Below are 18,550 nucleotides of genomic sequence, written 5' to 3'. Positions count from 1 at the left end.
CCGCGGCTCATTCGAACTTTTTGGCGCTGCAAAGTGAATTTCATGAATGCCAAATTATATGTATTTGTTTTGCTCAACTTGGAACAGAACAGCCCGCTTTGGAACTGGAACTAAGTGAAAACTCCGCGAGCACTGGCTGTTTAAAAATCGCATAATTTATGTGCCAAAGTTCAGCAAAATCACTTTGGACAGCAACGACGACGACCAAAAACTTTGCAATTAAGCTCCGAGAGACATTTGGCAAACGGCAAAGTGAATCGAACCGCTACTCCTGCCACTGCCCATTAAACCACCTCCATTCGACCATCCCATCATCCTGTGTTCCAGCTATTCCACCTGTTCTGGTTGCAGTCCGCCGTAGAACAGGCAGCTGCAACTTTTGCGATAACTTTAAATCATCTAATTATGAGTAGCAGGCATTGGACAAGCAACAAAAACAGGAGAAGGTCGAGTTGTGTAAGGGGAACTGCTGAACTGCCAGTGGCAGCATTTAATTTCCGCTGTCTCAGCTCAGCCTGCTCACCTCCGGAGTTCTCCCTTCGAAGTCCCCAGTCCTTGGGAACACCCCTCGAAAAAACACCGTCTGAACACCGAACACCCCACCGACATAACTGACACTTTACTTCATTTCTGCTGACTGGAATTAATGGCTTTTGTTGGCATAGTTTTAACGCTTGAAGTTCGGCTGCCGGTGCTGTGTGTATAAAATTTATGTTCGAATTTATTGCAAAGTTTATTAGACAATTCTTTTTCCTTTTTTCTGGTATTTTTTGCAAAGTAATTTTCGCCCAAGAAAGCGAAGGGAAAATTTTGTGTGAAATTTATGAGCTTCATAAATGACCAGGGGAAGCAGAGGTCAGTGGGCCCACGCTGCGTATGAGCAACGTGCCAATTGCCATGATTTCTGTGCAAGGAGTTAAAGGACCTGCCCTGCCCCCTACCAAAACTGAGTAAGGTCGGTAACAGCTCTTCACATTACGAAATGATGTCGGCTGAATGCAAAAATGCCATAAATATGAATGAGCTGCCGAGGCATCCTTACCGCATCCTCATCCGCACTGTGTGCTCTGTGCTCTGTGCCATTGCCCAACTGATGTACTTTATTTGTTACAACATATTTAACTGTAGTTTTCCGCCCACCAATCCCCCCTTTCGACGTTTTTTTCCTGTGGGCAGGCTTTTAGTTTCAGTTTTCTGCTTCTGATTTATGGCGGCGCAGGCAAAACATTTCAAAAGCCAGTCGAGAACCGGAGAAAACTGTGTCAGGGAGCACAGAAAGAGCACCGAGTATGTTGGCCAGGTGCTACACAGAAAAAAAATTTGATATGAAATTGGGTTAAGGGTCAACCTAATATTTTATCATTCCATAAAAATTATAAAAATACTCTTTTAAAATATCAAAATTCTTTATTCATATCAAAATGATATGAAATGATATGAATTTACGTCAAAATGATACACAGAGAAAATTAGCTAAAGTTTTAGGTGCAAAATAAGGGGTGAAACATTTTAAAAAGTAAAACGCTTTCTACAAATTATATTTCACATTGTATTTTTAAAACTTTTTATTTTTAATTTTAAAACGTTTTTACAAGAAAACGTCACCTAACACGTCGTATAATTTTCCCTGTGTATTGATCTTAAAAAAATATTAAATTAACCTGCAAAAGCAATCTGATGTATTTTTTTACTGTGTATGTTGGTTAGGAGGTTGATTGGTGGGGAGATTGAGGGGCCAGCCAGTCAGAACTTTTCCTCATAACTTGCTGTCCATCCGCCTGCCACTTGTTGTGTGTGTCGTCTCATCAAAAATGTATTAACGAGCTGGCATGGCAGAAGATTTTTATCTGCCGGCGTTGATTTCATTTTGAGCCTGGTCTCCTTGGACCCTCCTCCCACCGCCTTCGTTTAACTTAGATTTGTATCGCTGGCGTTTTCAACACGTGCATGCAAAGTTATTTGCGGCAGCTGCGACTCGACTCGAGGCGCCGCTTTTCCTTCCGGCAAAACTTTTAATGGCGCATTATTTCTGGCCATAAATTATGACTAAGGCCGAGCGCCGCGTATTAACCGCCCCGGCAGATAAAAACTGTTAACATTTAACAAAGTCAAGTGGCGCCAATGACAAAGCTCTTTGACATTTACGCTGATGAACCCAATGGGAAGGTTGTAGTTTGGAGTTCCCCCGAAAAAAGGTGCACTTTCGACTCGACTCGCCCCTTTCATTTGCCGTCTAAGCAAGCGGAAACTGTTCGAGAAAAGGGAAAAAGTTTCATTTCCAGGCGTGACGCGATCTTGTGCAAAAAGTTTCCCCAGTAAGAGGGAGCTGAAAGCAGAAAACTCAAAAACACAAAAACAAGGCCACAACAGCAAAGAAATATAAGTTTCAAATGCCACTTTATCTTGCGGCTATGCCAAAGCCTAGTAGCAAGCCATACTTTATTTTCTCTCAGTGTATATGTGTGTGTGTGTGTGCGGGTGTGGGTTGATATTTATGTGGCTGCTGCGGATTTTTGAGCAAAATAAGCAACTAGCCAAGGAAAAAGTTATGAGTTTTGTGTCATAAAATGCCACCGAAATGGCGGATGCGATTCCACCTGCATGGCGATTGCTTAAACGAGTGTTTGTGCGCTAGATGTTTATGCACAAGCTCATTTCACGCTTCCGCTTCCGTTTTCCATTATGTAAGAAGACAGAGCAGAGCAGCCGTGGCGAAGAAAAAACAAAATCATAAATTTGTAATAATATAAATATTCCTTTATCCCCGTGTAGTCGTCGTCGTCTTCGTTGTCCTGGCCCCAAAAGCACAAAACATAACTTCAGCTTAAGCTGGAAGACCACTCCCCAAGGATTTTCCGGGGCAAACCATGTTTTTTCTTAGCTTTGTAACAACTTTGTAACTTTGGCGCTGAAAAAATTAGCTAAAATTGAATTAAAAGCGCGGGCTAATGAAAGCGTATATTTTCGGCTTGCTAATCAAATTAAATGCAGTCAGTAGAGGAGGCGGAGGCTAAATGAAAAAGGATGCTAGGATGTCACGCAGGCAGACCAACATTAACCCCAAAACGAGGAAAGGGGCTGGGTTTTGCCTCGCTTCAATCTCGGGATGCCACGCATCGTGTCGCCTACAATGTGGCAACATAAAACTATTACCACGACGACATGAACACAACTCCTAATTACCCAGGGATTTGCATTTGTCTTGCGACGTGCACGAAAAACACACACAGAGAGATATGTATATATATAGTGTAGAAGGATATGTGGCATGTTTGGGGGCGTGGGTGTCATAAACGAATCTTATCTGGCCACGCCCCCCGCCCAGCTCTCGCCTGTCTCCGGCATGCAATCCCTATCGCTAGCAATCTTCTGGCTTTCTCTTTTTTCCTCTTTTCTTTCTCCTCTTTAATTTAACGGCTTGTAGCGGAAACGCAGCCGCCATTTTCTTTTCACTTCATTGCCATCGTTGGTGCTTTCGTCACTACCCCCAGCCACCTACCCCCATCCCAACAACCCCTTGTCAAGGCCTCACAACTTAGCCCCAAAAAGTCATTAGCTTGTCTCGTTTATCTTTTAATGAGTGTAAAATAAAAACGACATGGGAGCGGCTGCTTAACAGCTTACCAAAAATTCCGGGACAGAGGCAAATTATCGGGGCTGTTAAGAAAAACGCACACCCCACTTTCCCACATTTTCCCCTCTAACTTTATCTCTATGCAAAAGTCACGAGGCCAAGGAGCTGGGTAATCTAAAAAGGCCTACTAATAGGCAAATGCTCGTCATCAACCCGATATCCGGAACAATGTTGCCAGCCAAGAGATGAGCATGGAAAAAGTATATCGAGAGGAAGGCTCCATTGGAGCATGTAACATTAATGAAATCTTAGAAAATATAAATAGAAAAGGAATATTTTTAACAAAATATTTTATCAAATATTTATTAAAATTATAAAAAAAAAGTTAAAGAATATGGAAACTATTCTTACAAAAGAAAAGTTTGTAAACTAGAAGGATAACAAGTTCCCAAATATTTTTGTGAATGGAAACCATTATTTCTGCCTGACACTATAATCCTATTAAATAGATTGGGGACAAGAAAATTGTATTTTATTTTCCTGTGTAATTTAAGCACTTTTTCGCTCTAGTGCACTGGCCATAGTTTTACTTAGTTTTGCGCTGGATTATAAGCGAAATCTTTTCGCTCGACTCTTGGGGATGCCCCGAACTGCATGTATCTTAAAGATTATGGTCAGCTCTCTTCTATTTCCATCTCTTTAAAGCTTTTTCCCCCAGCTAGCTCCCGCTGCTTTACTATTGGAGTTGCTGATGCTGCTCCTAATCTCCAGCTTCTACTTAACATTAAGCTTGCCTTTAACCAACACTTGCGCACACACAAATCAAGTATACGCACTGGTGGCCGGCGACTGGCCAGCAATGTTTTAGTCACTCCCCGAAGGAAGGCAGCCATTTCCCATTTCCCAGTTGCCCAGACCGCCTCTTCCTGTTTATTCTTAAGCTGCCACTTAATCCAGCCACTTCATCCGCTCCACACCCATTCCATATATACCATTCCCCTGGATAAACAGCCACGCCCCCTTTCGGGATTCGCCCGCCAGCTGCGTGTGTTTGCCTGCTCACCGGGAAACGGTTACGGACTACGTTACGCATTTTTTTGTTGCTCCGGGTTTTCTTTTTTTTTTTGTCGCTGCCGTTTGGCCCTTAATTAAATATTAAATGCGCCTAATTGCGCATTTCATAACTCAGGCAACGGCAGGTAATTAATTATTTACGTTCAACTAAATTGAGCAGCACCAGGCACACGACTCACGCACAAACTTTCGGCGCCCCAGGCCACCGGAAAACCGAAATATGTATGGTAACAAAAAATCGAGCCATGGATGGATTTAACCCATGTTTTTTCGGGGGGATCGGGTGCCGGGGCAAACATGTAAATTAATATGTCTACGGCAGGCAAAAGGGAGTTGCGCCTTAAAGAATATAGGGCCCAAAGATCCGCAAAACAGTTGACTTAACATGCGTGACTTTGATGTTGAAACTTAAACTCGACGAACCCGCGGGGCATTTAATTATGCAAAACTCACGGATCTGGGAGAAGCTAGAATAGTGCTATTCGTGCATAAAACGAGCGACTGGCATGATTAGCTTTTGGCATGGGAAAGTCCCCAAAAACAATCCGAAGCATCGAAATTAAAACCGAGAAATCACAGAGCTGCTCTCGCCCGTCCATTGTTCGGCCACAATTTGCACAACTTTTGGCAGCCAGTGTGGTTAGGAAACTTTCACATAGAATACACACAGAGAGATAGGGAGTGGAGGAACTTGTTCCAGAAACTATTTTCATAAATAGCGGCGACCAGCGCCAAATGCAAACAGAGTCCGACGTCCCGACGTCTAGGGTCTCTCCCTCCTTTCCGCCTTCGGTGCCACGCCCTCAACGCCCTCGAAATCACATCGGTAGCCATCGCCATCGTTGCCTTCTGGCCAAACTCCTGACAGCCGCCGGACAGCCGGCGTGAATCCTTTAAGTTTCTTTTGTTCGGAATGTACTAATGCCGGTTTTTCACTATGTGATTTATCGGTTTCGAGGTTCACAGTTCGAGTTTCAAATGCATTTTCCATGTTACCCGGCTCCGCTGTCAGGCTTTTGGGACTGCGGACTCTAGACTCTGGACTCTAGACTCCCAGCTACAACAAACTTCAAATAGCTTTGGTTACCTCTCATTTCATTCCGAAGCATTCCAGGCCCTTCTTCTCTGCGTGGGTGGTGGTTCAAACTATTTGGCCTTAAAATTGTCAACTCATCTCGACGGAGGAGTACTTTTTGCCTGCAATAATAACTGAATGATAAAGTTTTGCGTGTGAAAATGGGTGGCAACAAATTGGACACAACTCGAATTTCAGCAAGGCAAATATTCTAGAACACGAGTGGTGAAAATTAGTGACAGAAGTTGATATAAGTAGCAATATAACATAATTTTAATCATACCTGAACCCGAATACCTGCTTGATTTCCCTTACTCTCCATAATTTAAATTAGCTGATGCCAAAAGCTAATTAAAGGGTTATTCAAAACCATTTAGGCGATTAAATTGAACATTTGCCTGGCCAGATCTAATCACATTTGGGCGGCCAGTGGCCAGTTGCCACCTCACACGGTTGAATGGATGGACACGGAGACTACAATCGACGGGCGGTGGCTAATTAAGGCTCTGAGGTTACGGTTACGGTTACTTGGTGACTTGGCAGTGACAAACCGCAATCGGCGTTTTGATTAAATATTGACCCGAAGCGGACTCATGACCACGTCTTCGGCGGCGGCAGGCAATCGCTGCTGTCTGCAAACAATTACGGCTAAATTCATTAGTGAGTCCATGCATAATTAAGGGAAGCAAGCAGAAGGCGTGACACCTCGAATAGCTTTGAGTGGTTTGCGGGTGGGGGATCCGTATCCTCAGAGGAAGTAAGGCGACCGTTTGATCAGCTATGGCATAAAAAAGAAATCAATGTCCTTGCAGGAAGTGCCTTGGCAATTTGCAATCCTTTGTGCCATTACACAAAGCTTCCGCTGTCTGTATCCTGGCAAATCCTCGATCCTAGTTGCTCTTAGCCTGCAGCTAAACGCTGCTGCAATCAAAGCATGGCGTTAGTGCTCCAAACCAGCAGAAGCAGCAGCATTAATCCTTCATTGGCAATCAGGAACCTGTGATGAACTCGCTTTGGCCCCTTAAAAACCCAAAAAAAAAAAACGGAAGTTGTAAAAACGCCAACGCCGCACAAAGCAAACATGGAAGGGTATTTTTCGGGGGCCCCAATGGCTGAACGAAGATGGGGGCTAACCAGTGGCACGGAACCGATTATAGTATTCTGTATTTGGATTCTGGATTGAGGATTGAGGATTCAGAACCCAGACCCTGCGGGGCATTCGTCAAACGACGCATCAAGCGAGGCAATTGTTTCGCCAAGTTTCTTTCTCGCTTTCGCTTTGTTCATTATGTACTTTCTGCTCCTTTCAGTTCTTTTATTTTCCTTTCGTTTCGAATCGTTTGTCCTCGGTCCTTGGTCCTTGGGCTCCTTCCGGCGAGGAGAGGAGGATGTGGCATAAACACTGATTGATTGATTAGAGGCTTGAGCTGGAGACGGGAATGTAGCTGGCGAAAGCAGCACAAGTGCTCCTCGACTCGCACGGGGCACTAAACCTAATGAGAAGCCCTCGAGCAAGTGTCGCATCAATCAAGGACGCATTTAATGCGTTATAAGTGTGTGCGTATGATAGCAACGATTTCTCTTGATTTGCGATTATTGTTTAGGTGTATATGCTTCGTCTGACAGCCGGCGATTAGCAAAGTGGATCAGCGAAATGAATGAGTGTTCTCGGGACCAGGACCGCCACAGCTGACTGAATCCTTTAAGTGGGTCTGACCTTAAAGCTGTACTAGTTTCAGTTTTAGTCTCTGCTTTCAGTCATCCAACCATATACAACAATGCCAATTTCCCCCTGCCTGGGAACTATATCGACGTGGCCAGGCTCAAGTGTCGGCGATTGGCATCAATGGCTCCGAAATCGATCCTAACTGGACCATCCAGCAGAGCTTACCTGCTGCTGGCTCAGCACACTGGCCTGTCATGGCTTCCGCATTAGATACCGGTCAACAACTGCTCTCCAGTAGCAACTTTTTTTCATACACTAAAAGAATTGGTTAGAAAATTGGAGTTGGTATTAGTTTTTAGGATCAGAATGAAATGAGAAAATTATTTTTAAAGTTCAATGTTAAGATATTTGGAGTTACCCAAAGTACTTTCCCAAATACACTGCAAATATTCTATCTTGAAAATATTTATATATCCAAGATTGTAAAGATTTAGTTAAATTTTCAATACAACTTAACGATTTTTCCCTAAATAAAAATGATTTTATAGATATCCGTTATAAGAATATTAAAGTGTAGGAAGTACAAAAAAATCTATAAAGATAATCCAGTCATAGAATGCCTATTGGCACCATAAAATGGTTTTAATTTGAGTGTAGCCTTTTATTACCCATACAAAAATCGCCTCTATGCTGGGAACTATTTCATGTCATTCCAGAAAATCATATCAATTGGCCACTGGTTCTCAACAGTCAGCATGATGGTTATACAGATGGGTTGCTGACGTGTCTGCCCCATCTATTCATCCAGTTTCAACATCATCTATATACCCACGTAGTGAGATATAGATACTTTTGCCCCCACCTATCGCTCTTGGTAGCCCAGTTCGTGACTCTGAGTCTGTTGCCCCCCCGGCAAAGTGCTCATTATCAGCTGAAATGTTGTCAATTACGGATTTTCGTTTGTTTTGTTTTGATTTGACTTTCAATTGAATTTCTCCTCGGAATTTGAATATCCGGCAGCATTGTCCTTTGTCCTCGGCATCGTTGCCATCGTCACGAGCGGTTGCCTTCGCAAGAATCCAAATCCGCCCCGAAAAACCCCCAACCGCCTCCAACTCTCGATTTTCCCCATTAAGCTGAGCGCCCTTTTCAAAGCTGACTGCTTATGATGAGCTGGGTTCTTATTGGTAAACTGCAAACTTTGTACATAAAAAATTAATTTGATTATTTTTCCCCAACGCTTAGATTTGCGTTAATGACGCCATAATCAACTGTTTTATAGCACTTTAAAAAAGTTAATCCCGGCACATATACATGCACTGGACATTTTATTAAGCTAAAGCTGTAACTTTTTTAATTACACCGCTGGAGGGCGAATTTCTGTTGCCACTTGGAGAGCGCCGAATAATTTGTTAATTTACGTTGTTTATTATTATTTTGATCCATGGACCTCAGTTGGTTGGGAAAAACCAACAAAATACATACACTAAATCAAATTATTCAATCTTATTTAACCCTCGAAAGCACACGAGTCGGGTTGGGCGAGTATTTTGCCATGCGGAGAAGAGAAATTTCAATTAAAATCATAATGAAATATTTGAAAATTTGTTTTTATCAAATTGGCAGCCGGACTACAAATTTTGTGAATTCCTCACGGCGGAGAACACAAAGACAATGGGCCAGGGAACACAAAGGGTAGATGCTCAGGAAGCGGCAGCATTAGTTCAGCAGGATATCAAAACCCCCGGCCAGGCGAAATAACCGCAAAATAATTTCCCTTAGTGCCCCGAAAACAGAAAGGCTATTAGTCAGAGGGAAAGCCAGCTCGGGCCAGGCAGGCCATTCAAACAATAACACCGAAACATTAAAGTTCAAAATGATGACCCGAACATAATCGACTTGCCTACAATAATATTTAAATTTAATTTAAATGCTCACATGAGGGCATTTAGCAGAGAGTCTCGTCGATCCGGAACGAAACCCGCAAGCAAACAAATCGATGAGGATGTGTCTCAATCTGCCGGACAATTTGCGAAACGATATGCTATGGCCGAAATGGAAAGGTCGTTGGTTGTTGGGCATGCAAAATGCAAAGGCAAAGCCAACACTTCTTACGTCCTTGGTCCTTAGTCCTTCGTCCTGTGGGTTGGGGTGATGGGTGGGCGGGTGTATAGGTTAATGCGTTTGTTGTTTTTGCGGCAGAGGGTCTGCAACTACGACGATAACTTTGAGTCGCCTGCTTAAAAGCACAAAATGATTGGAAGAGCACAGCACAGAGAAGCCCAGTCCATCCACTCTCTAATGGCATTTTATTGCTGGGTTTTGGCTCTGTTTATTTCAGGGGGGATTGCCATTCAAAATTAGAACCAAAACGCTCTGCGCACTCGACCTTAAGACAAGAAACTGAACGTTCAGGGTGCAGTAAATGACATATAAGCCCCGACCCAGGCTTAAGTGCTTAGGGCGCCCTGAGTTAATGCGTTGATATGATGATGATATCATTATCAAAATATCCTGCTCCGAAACGAACGCAGGCCATTTGTAACTTTTGACCATTAGCTTCTGTTTTTGCGGCCAAATGGAAGCCAAACAATTGGTCTTGCTGATTTTGCGGTCTAATTGATACAAGAAGCAGACGTCTTGTCCTGTCAGCCAAGTTACAAATGCAACCAGCAACTGACAATTGTTTTCAATGTTTTGGTCAGCATCTCCCCCTCATCTCTTCTAGAACTGTCCACATCCAATCTATTTCAGTTGTCAGAGACACACACACGCAGTCCCCTGAATGCCGAACACAGCCCCCAGCTGTCAATCAGTGGGTGTTCTGATGCATCTGTCTGGTTCGGTCTGGTTTAGTTTGGTTTGGGCGTACGCTGCGTATGCTTAATGCCATTTGGCTCACACACACACAGACAGAGAAGAGGATCGGGGATCCACATAGCCTGTTGTGTGCTGTTTAGTTAAAGGTTTTTGTCTTGTTGCGAAACTTTTTAAGCACGTCGAGCTGTTGAAACTTACGGACGCGTGTCATTGAAAGCCTTACAAAGTTGTCAAACGGCAGAAAGAGAAGAAAAGGGGCACATATATGGGATGCAGTCTATGCTACAGAGCTCTCTATACGTAGAAACAAAGAGCACTGAGATAGAGGATAAATAGACTGAAGATGGGCCACGATATGGGGCCAGAATGGAAGAGCAACATTTCAATTTGCTGCCACTGCTACTGCTGAAACTTTGACAAGTAGCCAGCCAGTTATCAATAAGCCTGAGAGCATCATCTCAAATATGATTATACTGTGCTTCAAACTTTTTACTCATGCACTGCAACTCTTTTTACTCTTTACAGCAGCAGCAGATATTGCGACTGTAGCGGCAACAAACAGACATGGCCAGCAAAAGGATCCGGCCAGAAGGAGGCGAGCAGGAGGGGCGAAAAGGACGAAGGATGAGCAGCGCCTGCCGACGACCGGGAGCCTTGCATACGGCATTCAATATGCTGGCGTTGAGCTGGATTATAATCTCAGAGTTATTGCTCAGTGGTAAGTGTTCAAAAGACCCATATATAAATGGCATATTGCAGGGTTTCCTTTTTTCCCCATCAGCCAGTCTGTCATGTTAAACAAGCTGAATTTATTATGCCAACTGCGTGTTGCGGGGGCGTGGTTTAAATTGATTATTTAATCTACCAAATAACTGTTTATATTATGCATTCGCCCCAGCCATTGACCAACCATTTCGACCATATAGCAACAACCAACGACCGTCGAGTCGGTGAAGTAGTCAATTTATTAAATGCCCCGGGACTCGGCCAGCTCTGGCCTTTGATTAATATTGGTTTGTTCAATTAAAGTTGCCATAATTTGGCCAACCACATGCCTGTCACTCCACTTGTTTCCGTTTCCCTCCCTCGGAACCCGCAAATCGATGAAAAGTTTTCGAATGACATGTGTGAACCGTTGCGGGGACAGTTCATTTATTGAACACTCATTTCCCTTCGAGGCAGAAACTGCATATTCATTATGGTCTTTTATGAGACAGGATAAGAAGGATGCCCGCGAAGTATAATAACGAATAAAAAACCTTTTAACTGGACCAGCACTTAATTAAGTACCCAGTTTGTTTAACAAATGGGGATGTGAGATTTCTATATCGATTAATAGAAAGTACAAATAGTTCTTATAAGGCTAAGAAAAATCATAAATTTTTACTTTTAATTTTTTTAATATTTTCCAGTTAAACATACATTGTTAAAACCAAGATTACAAAACAGTGATCATTAAAAAAATCATATTTTAATTATAATTTAAATATAACAAATTAGACAGACCGAATGAATAGAAAATTGGAGAGAGACAATATTTCATTTTATTTTCATTTACCCTTTTTATTATCATGGTGAATATTTTTTTTCAGTGCACATTTGCAGCCATTTTATACTTACATACATTCATATTTACATGATGTATTTTTTGGGAATATGTGTGGGTATGTTTGTACGTACCTTTATGCGCGTTGAATTTGGAAGTCCCAGTTTCAAACCAAAACCATAAGTCCGCGGTTGCGATCAAGAATATTAATTAATACACCGCACTTGTACTTGATAAATTGGCACTGCATAGAAGATAAATACATTTTAGCAATTAGTTGATATTTACACAACGCCAAAAGAACAGTCACTTCTTAAAAAGTATAGGACTTTAGAAGGGTTTCATACCCTAATAACCTTACCGCTTACCTATTTACCGGGAATGTATAGTCAAAACACATCAATGACGATAAACACACCAAAATCACAGAGTTTTTGTCTTATTGCACATTTTTACAAAAATTCAGGATCATAACAATGAAGAAGAAGAAGAAAACAGCTGAAAATCAGGGCTGCAACTTTAAACATGTGATCAAACTATCGATATATCGTCAAGTCACGGATTAGTAGCCATGTATTAGTCACGGTATTTTGAATTTTAAAAACTTTAAATTTTCAAGGCTTTTAAAATAAAACTAATTTTATTGAATTTGTGATCGTGAAAGACGTGTATAATGCATACTATTTAAATATTTCATTTTATCTTACAAAACTCAATGAAAATATTAATTACTCTCGTTAATTGTTTTAAAAATCGTTTAATTTGAATGGCATATCCCGATAGCAAGAATAACACTTTCAGCTCTTCACTTAAATTAATTTTACACGCTGTGCTTATGCCATAATCATATTGGCATATCTCTTTAGTGGCATTTATTTAAATTTCCAATTGATTCGAATGAGCCATGTTTAATGTTGATAATTGCGGCAACTCGGGCTGAATTCCGTAATTCACTGAGTGCCAATGAAAAATGCGAATCGAAATCGAAGCGAAATGGAATAAAATAAATAAATTGCATTTAATGCAAGTCAAATTTGGGCCGTACCCTCGACTTTGTCATAAATTAACATGCAAGTGGAGTTCCCAGTAGTGCAGCGCTCTGATCCCTTTCCTTTGCCGCCTGGCTGGGTAATTGGGTTTTATTTTTCGTGTTTTTTATTTTTATTTTTTTTTACCGACCTTCTTTTCCCTTTTTCCTGTTGGCCCGGGCATAATCGAATTCGTTTGGTTGCGTATGCGCCATGTGGGACTCGTCACTCGGGTGGCTCTACGGTTAAACGACTTTTGGGACATCCTTCAATATTAATGTTTGCCACCGCACTCTTTCAGCCCACTGCCTGAAGGATCTGAAGATATTTGTACCGGAGGCCGTCCTCATGGGAAATGCAGCGACATTGTCTTGTCAATACGATTTGGAGCAGGTAAGCGACACTTCCTCAAGGAGACGTGGCAACAAAACGGAGCAGGATATTGTCGTCGGCGGCATGCTTAATTATTATAATTACTTGCACTTTGTCTTACCGCCGTCGCCGTTGTCGCGTCTCCCGTCGCCTATTGTCCTTGCTGCTCCTTTGGATCCTGCAGCTCCTACAGCTCCTCACTATCCACTCAGGCTTTTCATTAACGCATTTTCCTTCCGTTCCTCCGCAGGCGGCGCTTTACGCGGTACGCTGGTACTTCGGACAGGAGGAGTTCTACCGCTACGTTCCCCGCGAGGCCAAGCCCACATTTGTCTTCGCCGTCGCCGGCATTAATGTTGATGTAAGTTAAATTAAGCATGGGATCGCACAATGTGCACTAACTGCTCCTTTTCCCCCCTATTAAGAACGTTACTCCTTGGGTTTCTGGGTATTTCTTTAGACTCAAAACAAATGGTTTGGATGGAATGGATCTCCTGTTTTTTCTTTATTTTCCTATATGAGTACTTGGTATCTGTTAGTGGGCGGTCACGATTATACGTATATCTCCTCTTTTTTTTGTTTTTCTCGCCTATTGTCGGCTTAATGGACAAATCACTGGAGCAGCAGGGCATGTGTTTCGTTCGGGCCGAGTTTGCATTTCAACAAATGCAAAATGGGAAAGCATTCAAATGTTGTGCAAATATTTAAATGCGGACAATGCCGGGGGCTCTTGCCTCGGGCAGTTGCAGTTGCTGCTGCTGTTGCTGCTAGCATCTTGCCGCCTCTTTGTCCCTCTTTCGGTGTCACCCATTTTATTTCTATTGCTGTGCAATATTTGTTCACTTTTATTTACAATATTCGGTGGTGTTTTGCATTTACAAGTGTGTATGTGTTGTCTGTGTATGAAATATTCCGCTCTACAATTTGGAAAGTGCCACAGCACACACGCAGCCGGCTGAAATATTGCGAAAAGTGCAAAATAGTTTATGGCGCGGCTGCTGGCAAACAAAACAAACAAGTAGACAAACAAGTCCAGCGGCAGCAGCAGCAAGGAGCGGATAGAATAACCCACCTAGTGGCGGAAAATGCTCGGCATTCGCTTTTCCATGCTGCACTCATTAATAAAAACAACAGCCGCAAAGTAAGCGATAAATTATTCGCCCAGAGTCCAGTGTTAAAAGTGGCGAAATTTTTCCGACACCATTTTAAAATCACCGTTTTCCATCTTCTGTCTCGAAAAAAACATTGGTCTGCAAGGTACTTCTTTTCTATTTAATGGGAGTGTCTTTCCTTTTTATATGTTCCACAAATTTCTTCATTCGTACTGTCCAAGACCGTAATATCAAAAATATTACAAAAGAAAGACTTCAATCATCTTACTCAGCAAATCGTAATTAAAAAATGTAGAATAAATCTTCGAAACTTATTAAAATTTATTTCCAAATTTCGTTTTTTTTTCCCCACTTGAAGTAAACCTTCCATTTTTTTAAATTTAGATAAATCTGAATAACACAATATAAAATTGTACTATATTTATTAATATAAAATAAGAATTTTTAAATTAGTCGTTATTTTTCTTAGAAAGTAGTAGAATATCCTTCACATTTTCGTGATAGTAAAAAAATATCGATCATTGTGACCGGTGCCTAACCAAAGATATTATATCGATAGCTATTTTATTTGCATCTCTAGTTTGTCAGCAAGAAAATCACATCCGTTTCCCCTCCTTAATTAATTTAAGCAATGATAATATTCTTTGAATCAATCCAATAATGGCTAACCGCATTCCGCCCTTCAATAACGACTGGATCTCGGAGGCGCTCCAATTCCAAAAGCTATTGGTCGCCACCACGATGCGGGGACTGTGCTCCGAAGTGCAGGGACTGAACCGCGTGGAGCTCCGTTGGCTGGATAAATTTGAGAAGAAATGGTTGGAGGAGCTGGACAACCTACAGCCGGATTCGAAGCCTCGTCTGTTCTCAACGCAGTCGAAAATTATAATAGAGGAGATCGTTTGGGACGACGCCTTGGACGTGGACGACAATGAGATGGTCATGGACCGTATCTGCATCCCGGCAGCTCGTTCCCATTGGAACCAGCGCTACTTCGAGGTCAGGATGCCAGCCTACTTCCTCAAGAGGGGCTTATTGAATGTCCACATCAACTTGGAGATACTGGAGTTTATCATGCTCGCTCCCGAAGAAATGGCCAACGCCCTTTTTCAGAATTTCGTAGACGATGTGGTCGAGGACCTGGAAAATAATTAGAGTAAAAATACTTCTATAATATTATTATTATATTTGTATAAGCTCGCTTTTGTATTCCATAGTTAATACATGTGTGATACAAAATTGTACTTTTATTTGTTACCCTTAATGAATACTCATGGGTCTTACAAGTTCCATTCACAAGAATGTTCAGGAATAAGGTTCTGAAAGCTAGATACCTTCTGTTTTTGAAAGTAAATATTACCGGGGTAGTATTTTTAAAATATTAAAACAATTACGAAAATGGTAGCCAATAAGGATTTTTTTTATTTCACAAGACTCTGTTTCTATGACCCCTGCGAAACACAAGATAATATTGATTTGATTTAAAGACCCCATAACATCTGCTATGTGCTGAAAGTGTTGGTATACAAATAACCAGTCGGTATAAGAGCGTCGATTTCCGAGGGCTGTGAAAAACGAATCGATTGTCGTATAATCATAAATAAATAAAATTGAATTTGCGATGAAAAATTTGTGTGGACGAAATATAAATTGAAAACTCATTCGTCCGCACATAAAACTGCAAACTCATTTACAAACACTTCGGGCCACATTTTTCAAATGCGCCGAAAGGGGGCGAACCGTTAAATAATCATAAATAATGGCATAAAGCGAGGGCGAAATGATGGAGTAATGTTTGTTTTATGTAAGCGAAACAAAGCAAATTGGGGGGATGGTTGGTTGTACGTACGTTGTTCCATAGAAATAATTTGGCCCCGACTTCCGTTTCCGCCGTCTGCCATTTTGCCATTCCTCCAATATCTATTGGTCTTTTGGCCATCCCAACTGTGTCGATAATGGCGTACTGGCCACATCAATCAGCGTGGACTTGATTAATTTGCTTTGATTGTGTCTTTAATTTGCACTCCCCAAATGCAGGCAGTGTGGGTGGAAACAAAAGGAGAAAGAAATACGAGAATAAAACGAAATAAAACCCAAATACAACGAAATAAAATGGGATAAAATACAAATAAAATAAGTAGCCCTTGCTCAGATGTTAATTTGCCACTAATTAGCATTCAAAGGCATTTTTGCACTAATTAAATATTTCGATTGCAGCATCGAAGGGGGCCGCATCCTTGGAGCTCTGTGGGCGTGGCTGTGGCCGTGGGCAGTGGGCGGGGCGTCAAGCTATGCGTGTTAATTATTTCCCGATTCTCTTTCTCCCTTTTTACCGATTTTTATTCGGCCTTACATCGCCAGCGAATTGGAAACTATTCACGGAAAAAACAAACCAATGGCATTGAGGTTAATGTGAAAATTTTTGTAGCCTACTTATGGCCGCGCGCGCTCTGCAGATGGAAACTCATTTTAATTTGAGCAAATTTCCACTCCACTCCCGGGCAGAAAAGCCCAGGGAAAACTGCTTGAGACGCAATCAGCCGTGAACCGCAAAAGGTGAAAAGCGTAAGAAAAGATGGGAAATCCGAGTGGAGCCGGGTGCTCTGGTCGATTGCATAATGCAAATGATTTAGCCAGCGAGCTGCTCGCTGTGCAATTAAGTTTGAAGGTTGGCCATAGTTTTTAGACCCCACCCACCCCCAATGATGATGATGCCCCCCATGTTAAAAAATGGCTTTTGAAAAGTGCAAAAGTGCAAAAACTAAAAAAAAATACTCCACGGGGGCAGCAGCAACAAATCGAAATGAGGCGCCACCAGCTGTGTTTTCCAACTTAAATTGATAGTTGCCGGCGCACTAACGAAGGCAAACGTCAAAGGCCAGGCCACAAATGGAAATGGAATTTTTAAGTTATGCCAAGGCAACTGGGCCAAATGAAGGGGGCGAAATGCTGGATGCTGGATGGATGATAGTGAGCCAGCTACGAAATTGTGGCAAGTGCCTTAATTGAGATTAAAACATTATAACTTGACTTGTTTTACTTTTGCTAAATCATTTCAAACAGCTAAACACGCTTAATGAGAAAAGTTCCGGCCGTGCCAAGTTGTCGGCCATTATGCATATGCATATGTGTGTGTCTGGAAAGGGGGTTTGAAAGGGGGTGAGCTTTTCGAGTATGTGTGCGAGTGTGGGGGCGTGTCGTAGGTGTGACCGTGCCGCATAAAGCATCGAGCACTTGAAAGGCAGCTGCTGCTGCAGCTGCTGATGATGATGCTGCCGCTGACATCCAAAGGCACTTGTGGGCGCTGGGCGCTAGATGCCGGAGGGGGAGGGGGCGTGGCCGACCAAAGTGCACTCGTGTCGTCCACTTGAGCGTTATTGGAATGTAAATGTATGCATATTAAGGCGGTGGGCAGGAAGTCACCGCCGAGTCGCGTCGTCAAAACTTCAAAAGTCATTCAGCAAGGCAAAGCAACAGCCACGCCTCCCACCTCCCACCTCCCGCCCCATGCATCACACTTGGAAAAAAACAGTTAAAGAAATTACTAATCAATAAATGTTTATAGATATCTAAAGTCTATAAGGAGGGTTTTTTCAAGATATTTAAAGGTGCATTCATCAAAAACATATTATTCATAAATTATTTCTAAACTACTTAAAAAAAAAAAATTAAAATTTTTTTTATATAACAGGTTTTCAATTAATGCACCTTATAATATTATGAATAAAATTTAGTTCAGTATATTTAAAAATTTATTTATATATGTAGCTTCAAGAGTAATTTTATTTTTTTCAATTAAATTAATTTAAAAGTTAGGAATATTTTAAAGTGTGCATTATTTTTCCCAGTGCCCTACTTTACACATGTCAACGGGGACAACAGCAAAAAAAGTAAATATACAGAGACGCAAAAAAAGGTGGAAATAAACAGGAAAACCATCATGTTAAATGTAATTATATTTTTAATTTAGAGACAGCGCTCGCTTCGCTGGCAATCTTCAATTAAAAACACAATTACCAGGCCCGCCCGCTGAGCGGGTTGAGGGTGAGGGTCATCCGAAAGGAGGGGGGCGTGGCAGGCAGGATAGGGAGGCTGAGCGGGACAGGAATAGGATATGCCAAGTGCTCTAAAGTTTTGCGGCTTATTCATTGTCCGCCACAACAATAAAATTGCCCAGCAAGGCCTCTGTATCTCTTTCCCTGCCATTGGACCCCACTTTTCCTCAGCGCTTTCCCCGCTTTTCCTGCCGCGGAGATTCCAGAAATTTGCGCCCCGAAAACTTT

The 18,550-nt window shown here is 42.0% G+C and overlaps 2 protein-coding genes across 4 annotated transcripts in view; both read left to right on the top strand.

Moving 5' to 3' along the window:
- Nucleotides 1-18,550, top strand: part of beat-VI (beaten path VI) — a 62,283-nt gene that overhangs the window by 36,168 nt on the left and 7,565 nt on the right. For 2 of the 3 annotated variants that reach the window (XM_017146147.3, XM_070216972.1), the window contains 3 exons: nt 10,735-10,927; nt 13,085-13,176; nt 13,406-13,516. In XM_017146147.3, coding sequence (XP_017001636.2) covers nt 10,774-10,927; nt 13,085-13,176; nt 13,406-13,516 — 357 coding nt within the window. In that variant the 5' untranslated portion in view covers nt 10,735-10,773. Of the gene's footprint in view, nt 1-10,631; nt 10,928-13,084; nt 13,177-13,405; nt 13,517-18,550 lie in introns of those variants that run through there. The other variant, XM_070216971.1, reaches the window with a different exon arrangement.
- On the top strand, nt 14,827-15,511 carry LOC108060441 (moonshiner-like). The gene has a single exon (XM_017146150.3). The coding sequence runs from the start codon at nt 14,928-14,930 to the stop codon at nt 15,420-15,422; it is 495 nt and encodes a 164-aa protein (XP_017001639.2). The 5' UTR covers nt 14,827-14,927; the 3' UTR covers nt 15,423-15,511.

Source organism: Drosophila takahashii, chromosome 3R (genome assembly GCF_030179915.1).
Source record: "Drosophila takahashii strain IR98-3 E-12201 chromosome 3R, DtakHiC1v2, whole genome shotgun sequence".
NCBI lineage: Eukaryota > Metazoa > Arthropoda > Insecta > Diptera > Drosophilidae > Drosophila > Drosophila takahashii.
The sequence above is the reverse complement of the archived record's forward strand: the minus strand, read 5'-3'. Positions and strand labels throughout refer to the sequence as shown.

Excerpts from the sequence above, each read along its gene's own strand:
- LOC108060441 (XM_017146150.3), top strand. The coding sequence starts at position 14,928 with ATGGCTAACCGCATTCCGCCCTTCAATAACGACTGGATCTCGGAGGCG.